Source organism: Microcaecilia unicolor, chromosome 14, assembly GCF_901765095.1.
Source record: "Microcaecilia unicolor chromosome 14, aMicUni1.1, whole genome shotgun sequence".
Taxonomy (NCBI): domain Eukaryota; kingdom Metazoa; phylum Chordata; class Amphibia; order Gymnophiona; family Siphonopidae; genus Microcaecilia; species Microcaecilia unicolor.
The window spans coordinates 12,987,473-13,001,569 of record NC_044044.1 but is presented as its reverse complement, the minus strand read 5'-3'; the positions used below and the strand labels follow the sequence as shown (position 1 = coordinate 13,001,569).

The following is a 14,097-nucleotide window of genomic DNA, read 5'->3' as shown; positions in this document are numbered from 1 at the left end:
TCTAGTTGGTACTTCTGCTTTATTCCTGCCCTGCAGCACCTCCTGCTATTCCAGTACTAGCTGCTTCACATACAGCTGTGCCAGTGCACCTCATTCCTGCTCTGCAGCACCCCCTGCTATTCCTGTACTGAGAGCCCCACATACAACTGGGCTAATGCTCTTCATTCTTACCCTGCAGCACCTCCTGCTGTTCTGGTACTGAAAGGCCCACATATAGCTGGGCCAAATTGCCAATGCATCTCATTCCTGCCGATGTACCTCATTTCTGCAGCATCTGTTATTCCAGTATAGAAGTGGCAGTACACCTCACTCCTTCCCTGCAGTACCTCCAGCTGTTGCGGTCTAGTGTTTGGACAGAATGTGTGAGAAAGGTGAATGCATATCCCTGAGAATGCATTGTAGTCAAGCTTTAATTCTGTATTTCTCTCTCTTGGTAGATGAAGTGGGTGCGCTTGTGTTTGACATCGGCTCCTTCTCTATACGGACCGGTTATGCTGGAGAAGACTGCCCCAAGGTATTGAGCATGCTTTGTACATATATCTCATCCTTCTCATGCATTCATGCTTGGAGGAGAGGAAGTGCTCATGATGCCGCCTCTGGACGCAGGCTTATTTTTGAAAGAGAAGGACGCCCATCTTTCGACACAAATCGGAAGATGGGCGTCCTTCTCACAGGGTCGCCCAAATCGGCATAATCAAAAGCTGATTTTGTGCGTCCCCAACTGCTTGCCGTCGCGGGGATGACCAAAGTTCCCGGGGGCATGTCAGAGGCGTAGTGAAGGCGGGACTTGGGCGTGCCTAACACATGGACGTCCTCGACCCATAATGGAAAAAAAACGGCGTCCCTGTCGAGCACTTGGACAACTTTACCTGGTCCTGTTTTTTTATGACCAAGCCACAAAACGTGCCCGAACTGACCAGATGACCACCGGAGAGAATCGGATATCACCTCCCCTTACTCCCCTAGTGGTTACTAACCCCCTCCCACAACTTTAAAAATCTTTTGTGCCAACCTCTATGCCAGCCTCAAATGTCATACTCTGGTCCATCACAGCAGTATGCAGGTCCCTGAAGCAGTTTTAGTGGGTGCAGTGCACTTCAGGCAGGCAGACCCAGGCCCATCCCCCCCCCTACCTGTTACACTTGTGGCGGTAAATGTGAGCCCTCCAAAACTCACCAGAAACCCACTGTACCCATATCTAGGTGCCCCCCTTCACCCGTAAGTGCTATGGTAGTGGTGTACAGTGGTGGGGAGTGGGTTTTGGGGGTGTTGGGGGGGGGGCTCAGCACACAAGGTAAGGGAGCTATGTTCCTGGGAGCAATTTCTGAAGTCCACTACAGTGCCCCCTAGGGTGCCCGGTTGGTGTCATGGCATGTCAGGGGTTCCAGTGCACTACGAATGCTGGCTCCTCCCACGACCAAAGGGCTTGTATTTGGTCATTTCTGAGATGGGCGTCCTTGGTTTCCATTATTGCCGAAAATCAGAAACAACCAAGACTAGGGACGACCATCTCTAAGGACGACCTAAATGTCAAGATTTGGGCGTCCCCGACCGTATTATCGAAACAAAAGATGGACGTTCATCTTGTTTTGATAATACGGGTTTCCCCACCCCTCTATCGGGACGTTTTGCGAGGATGTCCTCAGCAAAACTTGGGTGTCCATTTCGATTATGCCCCTCTAGAGCATGCATATGTACTTATGCATGCCATAAAGCAGCGGTTCCCAAGCCTGTCCTGGGGGAACTCAGCCAGTCAGGTTTCCAAGATATCTACAATGAATATTCATGAGATTGATTTGCATGCACTGCTTCCACTGTATGCAAATTTCTCTCATGCATATTCAGTGTGGAGATCCAGAATGACTGGCTGGGGTTCCCCAAGGACAGGTTTTTGAACCACAACCATAATGGACAGAACTTGCCCCTGTTGCACCTTTGGAATCGTAGCTCCAAATTTCCTTAGAAATGTAGGTATATTTTACCCAGTCAGTTGTTTGCCCTCCACCCCTCACCCCCACCCCCATGATCTTGAGCAGGAGGTTCCTAAATCCAATCTTCTAGGACCTTAACTTTGTTGGATTTTCAGGATTTCTACAGTGAATATGCTGTGTTCAGTTGAGGCAGGGTATGTAAATCTTTCTCATGCATATTCATTACGGAAACCCTAAAAAGCTGACTGGTTTGCATCCCTCAAGGGCCGGATTTAGGAACCACTGACCTAGAATCATCTTGTAAGCTTATATGATGTGGAGGGCAATCTTGCAACAGGGTACCTAGGCAGGAAAGGCACAGACACCAGGGGCGTAGCTACGGGGGGCCACGGGGGCTTGGGCCCCCACAAATTTTGTCTGGGCTCATAGTTTGGCTGGCATAAATGTGGTCATGTCAACACAGCAAGGGTGTGCATAACTTTCAGTATTCTCTAAGTTGTGCATGTAAGTGGCAGCCCTGCCCATGCCCTCCAGTGTGCCACACATTTACACGCCATGCCGCTTACACGTGCTCTTAGAGAGTATGCCATCTTCAAATCTAAGCTAAAAGTCCACCTTTTTGAAGCTGCTTTTAACTCCTAACTCCTATTCACTTGTTCAAGTACCCGTGTCGTAGCCAGACCTCAACATTTGGGGGGTCTAGAGCCCAAAGTGTGTGTGTGTGGGGGGGGGGGCACAGTTTGGCCCCCCTCCCTGCTGCAACCCCAGCCCCACCACAACCCCATATACCTTGGCTGACAGGGGTCCCCAACCCCCGCCAGCTGAAGCCTTTCTCCAGTGCTGTTCTCTGTGCATTGCCTGCCCTGCTTCCCCTCACATCGCGTGCATGCTTGGTTTTAGCCAAATCTGGGGCCCTGGATCCAATTTGGGGGGGCCCAGGCCCCCCATGGCTACATCACTGTCTTATTTGTCCTGTTTGTCTTCATTCGAATGTAAGCTCTGTCGAGCAGGGGCTGTCTCTTACCTGGTCAGTGTCCAGCGCTGCGTACGTCTGATAGTACTATAGAAATGATAAGTAGTAGTAGTAGGTTTGATAAACCACCTTTCTGTGGTTTCAATCAAAGCGGTTCACATCTTTAGTTTTATCTAAGCTGGATTATTGCAGTCTCCTGCTGTTGGGTGCTCCTAACTGTCAGTCGCGTAGATTGCAATCTGTACAAAATACAGCAGTGAGATTAATTTTCTCTTTAAGAAACCATGATCATATTACTCAGTTTTTATTTACAATTGTACTGGTTGACGATAGAAGCTAGAATTTTATTTAAATTTGCATGCATTTTATTTAAAATTTTAGCCAGAGACCTTCCGAGCTACTTAGTAGAGCAAGTGGAGTTTAACGATTTTAAGCAGAGTAGAAGATCATATTATTCTTCTGCTTTTGCAGTTCCTTCTCCTAAGGGCATAACAAGATTTGGCTTTTTTTAAGCAGTTGACGATGTCTCAGGTTTCCAATATTTGGAATTCACTTGCTTTAAAACTGGAAGATTTGAATAGTTACGATAGTTTTCGCAAACCTCTGAAGACTATTCTTTTTAAAAGATTTGTTAGTTAATTTTTCTTTCTAATTCTATGGTATAATTGTAATTTCCGATGTTCTGTCCTGTTTTTTTTCTTTATATTTTATTGTAAACCGCCTAGAAACTTATGGGTTAGGCAGTCTAGAAATCTAATGTGATGTAATGTTATGTACATCCTCAAGTAGCACCTAATATAGGCATCGGGTTAGGGGCGTCCTGACCATTAGGCCACCTGAGGCGGGTTTTACACTATGGAAACTCGTTAATAAAGTTTGCATTAAAAAAAAATTCAAACTATCAATAAACCTACAATATATCTCTTATCCCAATATTTAAATCTCCAAAGCAGAGAGCAAAATAATGTTCGCTTACCCAGACAAATGTCCTCTTCTCTCAGAACTTGTCTCCTGCTCACTCCTCCTGATCTGCTTTTCCCACGGCTCGCTCCTCCTGCATGTCTCAATCCTTATCTGCTTGTCCTGTAGCTCGCTTGTCTCCCATATTTCACTTTTGTCCTGACCAACCCATTGCTCGTTCCTCCTGCATGGCTCACACCCGATCTTCGGCTTGGCCTTTAGCTTGCTCCTCTTCCATGTTTTGCTTTTGTCCTGTCCATCCCATGGCTCACTCCTCCTGAGTGGCTCACTCCTGACCTGCTTGTCTCATGGCTCGGTCCTCTCCCTGCAGCCTCATATCCACTTTAGTTTTGTGGTAGGGTGCAAGATAGTCACCACACTTTTCACTAAGTGTATTATTTATTTATTTATTTGTAACACTTATACCCCGCGCTTTCCCACTTATTAGCAGGTTCAATGCGGCTTACATAATATAACAGGTTTACAAGATAACATAGAATGGATGACAGCTGTAATATAGTGTATAAAGAGGTGGACAATTAAATGTGGGTAAGTAAGATGGGTAAGGGAGGAGGGTGGTAGAGGTAGGGAATGGGAGGAGGGTGTGTATTGGGAAAGCGTGTTGTTAATAAAGGAAGAATATATTGTGATGGTTGGAAGAGGGATGAAATTTAGAAAGGATTAAGTAGGGAAGTATATTTCAGGTTCTGTCTTATATATTATATTATATACCTGTTATATAATTATTATATATATTATATATATATACCTGTTGCATACTGCCTTGGGTGAATCTCTACATAAAGGTAGTTAATCTTGATTAATAAATAAATATATATTGAACATGGTATCAGGAAACCACATAGGTCCGTTCTGCAGATGAAGAAGTGAAGATCTGGAGAATGAACCTGGGAGGTTTTCAAACCTCACGTACAAAAAAGTTTTTCTCTCATTCCAATGCAAGTCCAGTAAAAATAGCCATGAACCATAGAGAATCCAGTTTAATACCTATTTTCAAATGTTCATATGTTTCAGGCTGACTTCCCAACCACTGTTGGGCTCCTGGTCCATGACGAATCTGCGATGGAAATCGATGGAGACAAGGAAAAAAAAGCTGGCAAAACATACTACATCGATACCAACTCTCTCCACGTTCCACGGGAGAACACCGAGGTCATCTCGCCACTAAAAAATGGAATGAGTAAGCAGTGTCTAAAGCTGCCAGCTTGACCTCCTCCCCATCTGTGGCAAATTTCCTTCCCGCTAGAACAGGATTAGTGGGGAAAGTGGTTATCTTGAGGGTTTCAGAGTAGTTTTGATTTTATCACTGCTTTGTGCTGTTCACACAAAGGTCTTTCCATCACTCCGATGATACTTGGGGAAGACTATCTAATGTTTCATACTGCACTTGGATCAAACTGAAAAGAAGCTCTCTCTCTCTCATGTGTATGATTGGTCTGCAGACTGTCACCCTTTTAGGGCTGGGGTCTGCCATCATGCTGTCTCTCTCTCTCTCTCTCTCTCTCGGAAACAGCATCTGTTTTCCTGCTTCACTCTCAGCTTCTCAAGCATAGAGTCTCTTGATACTGTCTCTCTTTCTATTAGGAGAAGGGTTTGCCTCATTGCTGTTACCATCTTGGGCACAGAATGTGTCTCTGTAGTCATACTCTCAGATACAGGATCTATTAGCGCTGCCATTCTATAGGGTCTGTCTCCATGTTCTCCAACTCCCTCTCTCAGGTACAGAATCAATCAGTGCTGCCATTCTATAGGGTCCATCTCCATGCTCTCACCCTCCCTCTCAGGTATAGAATATTTCAGTGCTGCCATCCTATAGAGTCTGTCTCTGTGCTCACACCTCCCTCTCAGATACAGGATCTATTAGCGCTGCCATTCTATAGGGTCTGTCTCCATGTTCTCCATCTCCCTCTCTCAGGTACAGGATCAATCAGTGCTGCCATTCTATAGGGTCCATCTCCATGTTCTCACTCTCCCTCTCTCAGATGCAGGATCTATCAGTGCTGCCATTCTATAGGGTCCATCTCCATGCTCTCACCCTTCCTCTTAGGTATAGGATATTTCAGTGCTGCTATCCTATAGAGTCTGTCTCTATGCTCTCACCTCCCTCTCAGATACAGGATCTATCAGTGATGTCATTCTATAGGGTCTGTCTCCATGTTCTCCAACTCCCTCTCTCAGGTACAGGATCTATGAGTGCTGCCATTCTATAGGGTCCATCTCCATGCTCTCACCCTTCCTCTTAGGTATAGGATATATCAGTGCTGCCATTCTGTAGGGTCTGTCTCCATCCTTTCACCCTCCGTCTCAGATACAGGATCTATCAGTGCTGTCATTCTATAAGGTCTGTCTGCATGATCTCACCCTCCCTCTCTCAGGCATAGGATCTATCAGTGCTCTGTCCTTCTCTCTCAGGTACAGGGCCTTTTCCCATGCTGTCTCTCTCTCTCATTAGATATACGGCCTATTTACATGCTATCAGTCTCTTTCTTAGTCATATCTTCTGTCTGCATGCTTTTATCTTTCTTTCTCTGTAGACACTCATTTGCTGCTCTGCTCCCTAACAATACCAACCATACACCCTTTTTCTGTGTTTTCTGTTTTGAACCCACTCCTTTCAATTAAACTCATGCCTTGCTCTTCCTTTCTGCTCTGTTTTTATATCTATACCCCTCCCCCTCTATACCTCCTACCTGTTTCCTCTTTCTGTCTCATGGGGTGCACAGTTGAAGACTGGGACTGTTTCCAGGCCATCCTGGACCTCACATACAGCAAACACATCAAGTCTGAACCGAACTTACATCCTGTGCTGATGTCCGAGGCCCCGGTATGTACCTCTTCCCTTCCACGTGTCTGTCTTCTTTGTGACCATTTTGTTCAAGTGGGAAGGCTCTTGTCCAATATAAGAGCTGATGTCCATTACCTAGTCTGGTGGTAAATGTGTTGCTGGAAGACCTCTTGACTTTGTAGGGCCAAAGGAGCAGCACTTTTATTCATGGAATCATTCATTCTGATACACGAAGATTGCCTTGTGTATTTGGAAGAGTTCCAGTGCACTGTAAAAAGATTTCTCAGTTTGTTGTTCCAATGAGAGAGCTCTTGCCTTAAGAGGTGACTCTTGGCCACATTCTTTACTGTGCGAGCTGATAACCAGTACAAGAGTAACCAACCTATGGCTCTTGTTCATCATAACTAATTGAAGATTGCTTTTCCAGTGGAAGTTCTTGATAACATTTCTCACTAGATATCTCTGCCAGTGGTGGTAGGAGTTTGTGGATGGGGAGAGCTTTGTTTCATATGAGAAAATTAATCTCCTCCCCCCCCCCCCCCCCCATTTCCACAAAGAAGTCTCTTTACCCAATGAAAAGACTCTTAGCGGTTTTGCCCAGTCTTGGGTTCAAGGGAAGGACTCCTGGGCACCTTTCTAAAACAGAGGCATACTTGGCATTGGAGATGTAGGACAGAGAAGGACAAAAGAAAACTTTCAATTTTTCACTGTCTAACTGAACCTGGGTTACTGCCATGTCTCTCTTAATGAAACATGACTCAATGAATGATGCTCCTGAGACCGCACACACTGCATGCCTACTCGTTTATTATTAAAATCATTCATCTTCTCATTTCATATATCCATCTCAGTGCTGTTTCTTGTCAATGTCTCACTTTTATTACCTTCTCTTCCAAGAAATGAACCAACCAGGAAGTGTGATGCCTCTTTCTGAGCTAATGTGTTTGCAAATATATCAGTTATCAGATCATCAAGGTTTACTATCTGGGATCACATTCTACTCCATGAGGCTGAGGCTGAGGCTGGTGTGGTGTGGCAGCAGCAGTGCTCACAGCTCCTGAGGAGGGGAGGATGGGATGGCAAAGGAAGCTGAGCCTTCACTCAACAGTGACACCTACTGGCTGATATTAGGGTGCGCAAAAACCAGATTCCAGAGCGAGTCAAAGAATGCGAGCCCTGGTTAAGGAACATTACCGCAATGGGTGGGTTAGGTAAGTGGGAGCGGGGGCGGGGGGCAAAAAATAGAGGAAACTCCACAGATGAGGGGGAGTCCGAAATAGAGGAAACTCCACAGGTGATTTCAAATGAAAAATCATGACACCATTGCCCAATGAAGGCCAGCCTTCATTGAAATAAAATCCAGAGGAGCAGGAAGAAACCAAAAATTCAATAAAGTGGCTATTTTTAAAATCCGTTCCCATCCCACTATCCCTCAGTCTTTTCTTGACCCAGATATAGGCACTCCCTCGCCATCCCTCAGCTCCTCACTCTTAGACAAAACCTCCCTCCCCATCTTTCCACCCTTTAGTTCCTTTGTAAAGGAAATTATCTGTGGGATTCATTATGATGTTAGCAAGTGCCTCGTGGAATGAGGTTTGGGTGTGTACAGGAGCAAGGATACACTGAAACCCACAGATACTGGAATAGATAAGGTAACCATGTTTAATTATTACATGAATAAAGGATACATTCGGACGTCCATCTTTCGACATAAATCGGAAGATGGATGTCCTTCTCCCAGGGACATCCAAATCGGTATAATCGAAGCTCGATTTAGGACGTCTTCAACTGCACTTCATCGCAAGGATGGTCAAAGTTCAAGGGGGCATGTCGGAGGCATAGCAAAGGCGGGACTTGGGTGTGCCCAGCACTTGGACGTCTTTGACCCATAATCGAAAAAAACAAGAACGTCCCTGACAAGCACTTGGACATTTTCACCCGGATCTGTTTTTCTTACGACTAAGGCACAAATAGGTGCCCGAAATGACCAGATGACCACTGGAGGGAATCGGGGATGACCTCCCCTTACTCCCCCAGTGGTCACTAACCCCCTCCCATCCTCAAAAAACATCTTTAAAAATATTTTGTGCCAGCCTTAGATGTCATACTCAGGTCCATGACAGCAATATGCAGGTCCCTGGAGCAGTTTTAGTGGATGCAGTGCACTTCAGACAGGTGGACCAAGACCCATCCTCCCCCTACCTGTTACGTTTATGGAGGAAACAGCGAGCCCTCCAAAACCCACCACAAACCCACTGTACCCACATCTAGGTGCCCCCCTTCACCCGTAAGGGCTATGGTAGTGGTGTACAGTTGAGGGTAGTGGGTTTTTGGGGGGGGGTGTTGGGGGGCTCAGCACACAAAGTAAGGGAGCTATGTTCCTGGGAGCAATTTCTGAAGTCCACTGCAGTGCCCCCTAGGGTGCCCGGTTGGTGTCCTGGCATGTCAGGGGGACCACTGCACTACAAATGTTGGCTCCTCCCATGACCAAATGGCTTGCATTTGGTCGTTTTTGACATGGACGTCTTTGGTTTCAAAAATCGCCGAAAATCAGAAACGTCCATATCTAGGGATGTCCAAATCTAGGGAAGGCGAAATTTAAGGATTTGGATGTCCCTGACAGTATTTTTGAAACGAAAGATGGACGTCCATCTTGTTTCGAAAATACGAGATTTTGCTGTTTTGCAAGGATGTTCAAATTGGACGTCCCTTTCGAAAATGCCCGTCATTGTAACCCACGCTTATCACACAATGCTTATACTTATCAATTCCCGATAAATATGTCTCTTGCCCTCCTCTTTGAATGGAAGTCTCCTCACTCTGGCCAGGAGTAAAAATCTTCTTTGTGCCACTTCTCAGCTGCAGTCTTTTCTTCAATGGCTCCTCCTTCTGGTCTCTCTGCAGGAAGCTGGATCAGGGTTATTGCCAGACTTCCCAGTGGGAGGGGACAAGAGCCCGAGGTGGGGGGGGGGCACATTTTGTTCTGCCCCGCCGTCACCCCCCACTGCCCTGCCGCTTCCCACCCACTGCCGCAGCAAATACCTTGGCTGGTGGGGTCTCCAACCCCTGCCAGCGGAAGTGTTGTCCAGCGCCGGTCTCTGGCGTCACCTTGTTGCCTGCCCTGCTCTGTCTTCCCTTCACGTCCTGCACACTGCTTTTAGTGAAATTGAGCATGCTCAGTTTCACTAAAAGGAGCGTGCCAGATGCGAGGGGAAGACAGAGCAGGGCAGGCAAAACAGTGGCGCCAGAGACCGGCGCTGGACAATGCTTCAGCTGGCGGGGGTTGGGGACCCCCGCCTGCAAAACCAGGAGCCCAGAGAAAAATTTTTTGGGGGGGCCCAGGCCCCCGTGGCTCCACGTACCTACGCCACTGGGCTGGATATCTTCTTTTTCAAGCGGCTGGTATCCAGAAAGAAAACCCCAAGGCCAGCAGAGTGCAGCGTATCACTAGCCTTCTCCTGGCTCTTGACATTAGAGATTTATTTTGAAGAGATGGCTGGAAAGTTCTTTTATAAGTCCTCTTGATATTTCTTTTAAGGCCTACTGCAGAAGCTTCCAATTCAGATCCCTTGACCTAACTTTCCTCTTTTATTACTAGCCTAGAACCTATTGTCCATCCATACTCTTATCATTACACTTTCTTCTCCCATCTAGAGAGTCTCCCTCCCCATTTTCCTGCCATCAGACCCTCCTTGTCTGGGATTATAGTTGAAGTTCGGGAAAGTGAGGGAGAGAGTATCCCTCCAAATGCTCCAGGTTCTGATGCTGAATTGGCCTCCTCCCTGACCATCAGTAAGACCTCCCTTTCCATGCACCCCACCCCAAAGTAAGCAAGCAAATTCCACCTATGTCTGAGATTTAGACCCGTAACTCCCCACCCCACTGACCATCAGTCCCTTCTTGTCCCAGATACAGACCTTTGGTCCTTATCCCAGTGCCCCTCACTGTCTATAATACACAGACAGACCTTCTCTCCATCCCAGTACCTCTCACTGTCTCACATATACAAACCTTCCCTCTCCATCCCAGTATCTCTCACTGTCTCACATATACAGACCTTCCCTCTCCATCCTAGTACCTCTCACTGTCTCACATATACAGACCTTCCCTCTCTATCCCAGTATCTCTCACTGTCTCACATATACAGACCTTCCCTCTCCATCCCAGTATCTCTCACTGTCTCACATATACAGACCTTCTCTCCATCCCAGTATCTCTCACTGTCTCAATATACAGACCTTCCCTCTCCATCCCAGTATATCTCACTGTCTCACATATACAGACCTTCTCTCCATCCCAGTATCTCTCACTGTCTCACATATAAAAACCTTCCTTCTCCATCCCAGTACCTCTCACTGTCTCACATATACAGTACAAACCTTCCCTCTCCATCCCAGTACCTCTCACTGTCTCACATATACAGACCTTCTCTCCATCCCAGTACCTCTCACTGTCTCACATATGCAGACCTTCCCTCTCCATCCCAGTATCTCTCACTGTCTCACACATACAGACCTTCCCTCTCCATCCTAGTACCTCTCACTCCCTTCCTATGCTGGATACATTTCTCAGTTTTAATTAGGTTTAGATGGGCTAACCTTCCTAATTTTGATGCCTTTTGGGTTTTAAAATGTTTTGTATTTTATGGTTACAGTTTGGTTCAAAGTTGGTTCTTTGAGTGTAAATTAATATTTTTTTTTATTATTTTTGTGCATTTTTTGAACTGTTGAAGAATTTTCTTTAAAATATGCCAAGCTTCCTGCTCTGGGAACCAGTTTCCCCTTGTACAGCCTGTTCAGACAAGTTGGTCTTTCTAATTCCAATGGTTATATTGTTTTCCTGTTAATGAGAAGGGCAGGGGGTGAGTTTCTCTGCTTGCTTGCTTGCTTTCTTACTCCATCTGTCATCCACATACCCTGTTTATGAGCATAAGAACATAAGAGTTGCCCTACTGGGTCAGACCAAGGGTCCATCTAGCCTAGTATCCTGTCTCCAACAGTGGCCAGTCCAGGTTACAAGTCCCTGGCAGAGTCCCCAAAAGTCCAAGAAAACAAAGGGGCAGACGATCTGCAAACTCCAAGGTGGAAACTATACAAAGCAGATCGTAGATAAACCAAAGAGATATTTTATTAATATGATAAAGATAAAATATGTATACAATAGCCCGACACAGGCCGTGTTTCGCCCAACTGGGCTGCTTCAGGGGCTAAAAAAATATAAAAAATAATAATAAATAATAAATAACAAATCTAAACATCTAGATAAAAATCATATATCAATAATATTATAAAATAATATCATAGAAATAATATAAATTTACAAAGACAACATTAAAATACAATAAAATGCAAACTTGTACTATCGAGAGCCAAATACCAATGAAGCTATGGCATAAAAGTGTACAGTATTAAGATCCCACAGGCTCGTTATTCAAATCTTAACAGTGGCTAATATATCTGCAACATACATATTTACATATATATTATGATATGGCCAATCAATTATATAGTCCTTTACTTACATTTTATGCAGGCCTATAACCATTTGTTTTTGCGTCTCTGGAGGAGCCGTTTTTTTCAGATTATTGCTCATACACGTGAGTCTCTACATATATTTTTTCATGATATCTTTATATTATATACTTTTCTATAATCCTTTTTATTCATTCTTTATTTTTTTCTTTATGTTTTTAGTTGCTCTTACCAAGCATATCTTTTGTTTGGTAGTGAAGAACCACTCTTTAGGTGGGTGTCCTTTACAATATATTATTTGAGATGGCTGTCTGGTGTCTAGTAAACTTTTGTGTTCATAATTATAATCATTTATATGCATTTTCTGTGTGTTTTCTCTAGATGTTTCTGGACTCCTATAATATATATGTAAATATGTATGTTGCAGATATATTAGCCACTGTTAAGATTTGAATAACGAGCCTGTGGGATCTTAATACTGTACACTTTTATGCCATAGCTTCATTGGTATTTGGCTCTCGATAGTACAAGTTTGCATTTTATTGTATTTTAATGTTGTCTTTGTAAATTTATATTATTTCTATGATATTATTTTATAATATTATTGATATATGATTTTATCTAGATGTTTAGATTTGTTATTTATTATTTATTATTATTTTTTATATTTTTTTAGCCCCTGAAGCAGCCCAGTTGGGCGAAACACGGCCTGTGTCGGGCTATTGTATACATATTTTATCTTTATCATATTAATAAAATATCTCTTTGGTTTATCTACGATCTGCTTTGTATAGAGTCCCCAAAAGTAACAAGATTGCATGCTACTTAACCCCAGGGTTAAGCGATGGCTTTCCCCAGGTCTGCCTTAATAACAGTGTATGGACTTTTCCTCCAGGAATTTGTCCAAGCCTTTTTTACACCGGCAATGAATTCCAGAGCTTAACTACTACTACTACTTCACATTTCTAGAGCGCTACTAGGGTTACGCAGCGCTGTACAGTTTAACAAAGAAGGACAGTCCCTGCTCAAAGGAGCTTACAATCTAACGGGCGAAATGTCAAGTTGGGGAAGTCTGGATTTCCTGAGTAGAGGTGTAGTGGTTAGGTGCCGAAGGCGTCATTGAAGAGGTGGGCTTTGAGCAAGGATTTGAAGATGGGCAGGGAGGGGGCCTGGCGTATGGGCTCAGGGAGTTTATTCCAAGCTTGGGGTGAGGCAAGACAGAAAGGGCGGAGCCTGGAGTTGGCGGTGGTGGAGAAGGGTACTGAAAGGGTACTATACAATGAGTGAAAAATTATTGCCTCCTATTTGTTTTAAATATGTACTAAGTCTATCAGTTTTTGATATACTGCCTTCTATTGAAGCACAAATCAAGGTGGTTTACATGTAACTATTCAGGTACTTGCACTGTGCCTGATGGGCTCACAATCTAAGTAGACAGAAACAAAAAAAGGCAAAGATCTGTCACAGAAATAGCAAACCAAAAAAAGCAGATTAAAAAAGACAAAAAAATGGAACAGGAGGGTAACACTTCTTCTGTTACCCTCCTGTTCCATTTTTTTTTTGTCTTTTTTGATCTGCTTTTTTTTCTTTTGGTTCACAATCTAAGTATACTGTACCTGGGGCAAAGGAAGGCTAAGTGACTTGCCCAGGGTCACATGGAGCTGCAGAGAGAATTGAACCTGGTTCCCCAAAATCTTAACCCACTGCAGACCAGGGGCATAGCCAGACTTCGGTGGGAGGGGGGTCCACAGCCCGAGGTGAGGGGGCACATTTTAGCCCCCACCGGCGCCGCCGACCCCCCCCGACATTGACCCCCCCCCCCCCCGCTCCCACCGCCACCACCACCAATTTTGACCCCCCCCCTCGCCGACAACCCTCTCTCAACCCCCCTCCCGCTGCCAACCCTCCCCCGCTGCCACCGTCGGCTACCTTTGCTGGTTGGGGACCCCAACCCCT

At 45.0% G+C, this 14,097-nt stretch overlaps 1 protein-coding gene across 1 annotated transcript in view; it reads left to right on the top strand.

Annotated features, from left to right (window-relative positions):
- Positions 1 to 14,097, top strand: part of ACTL6B (actin like 6B) — a 52,030-nt gene that overhangs the window by 4,900 nt on the left and 33,033 nt on the right. The window contains exons 2-4 of the mRNA XM_030187782.1: positions 438 to 514; positions 4,900 to 5,065; positions 6,609 to 6,709. Coding sequence (XP_030043642.1) covers positions 438 to 514; positions 4,900 to 5,065; positions 6,609 to 6,709 — 344 coding nt within the window. The remainder of the gene's footprint in view (positions 1 to 437; positions 515 to 4,899; positions 5,066 to 6,608; positions 6,710 to 14,097) is intronic.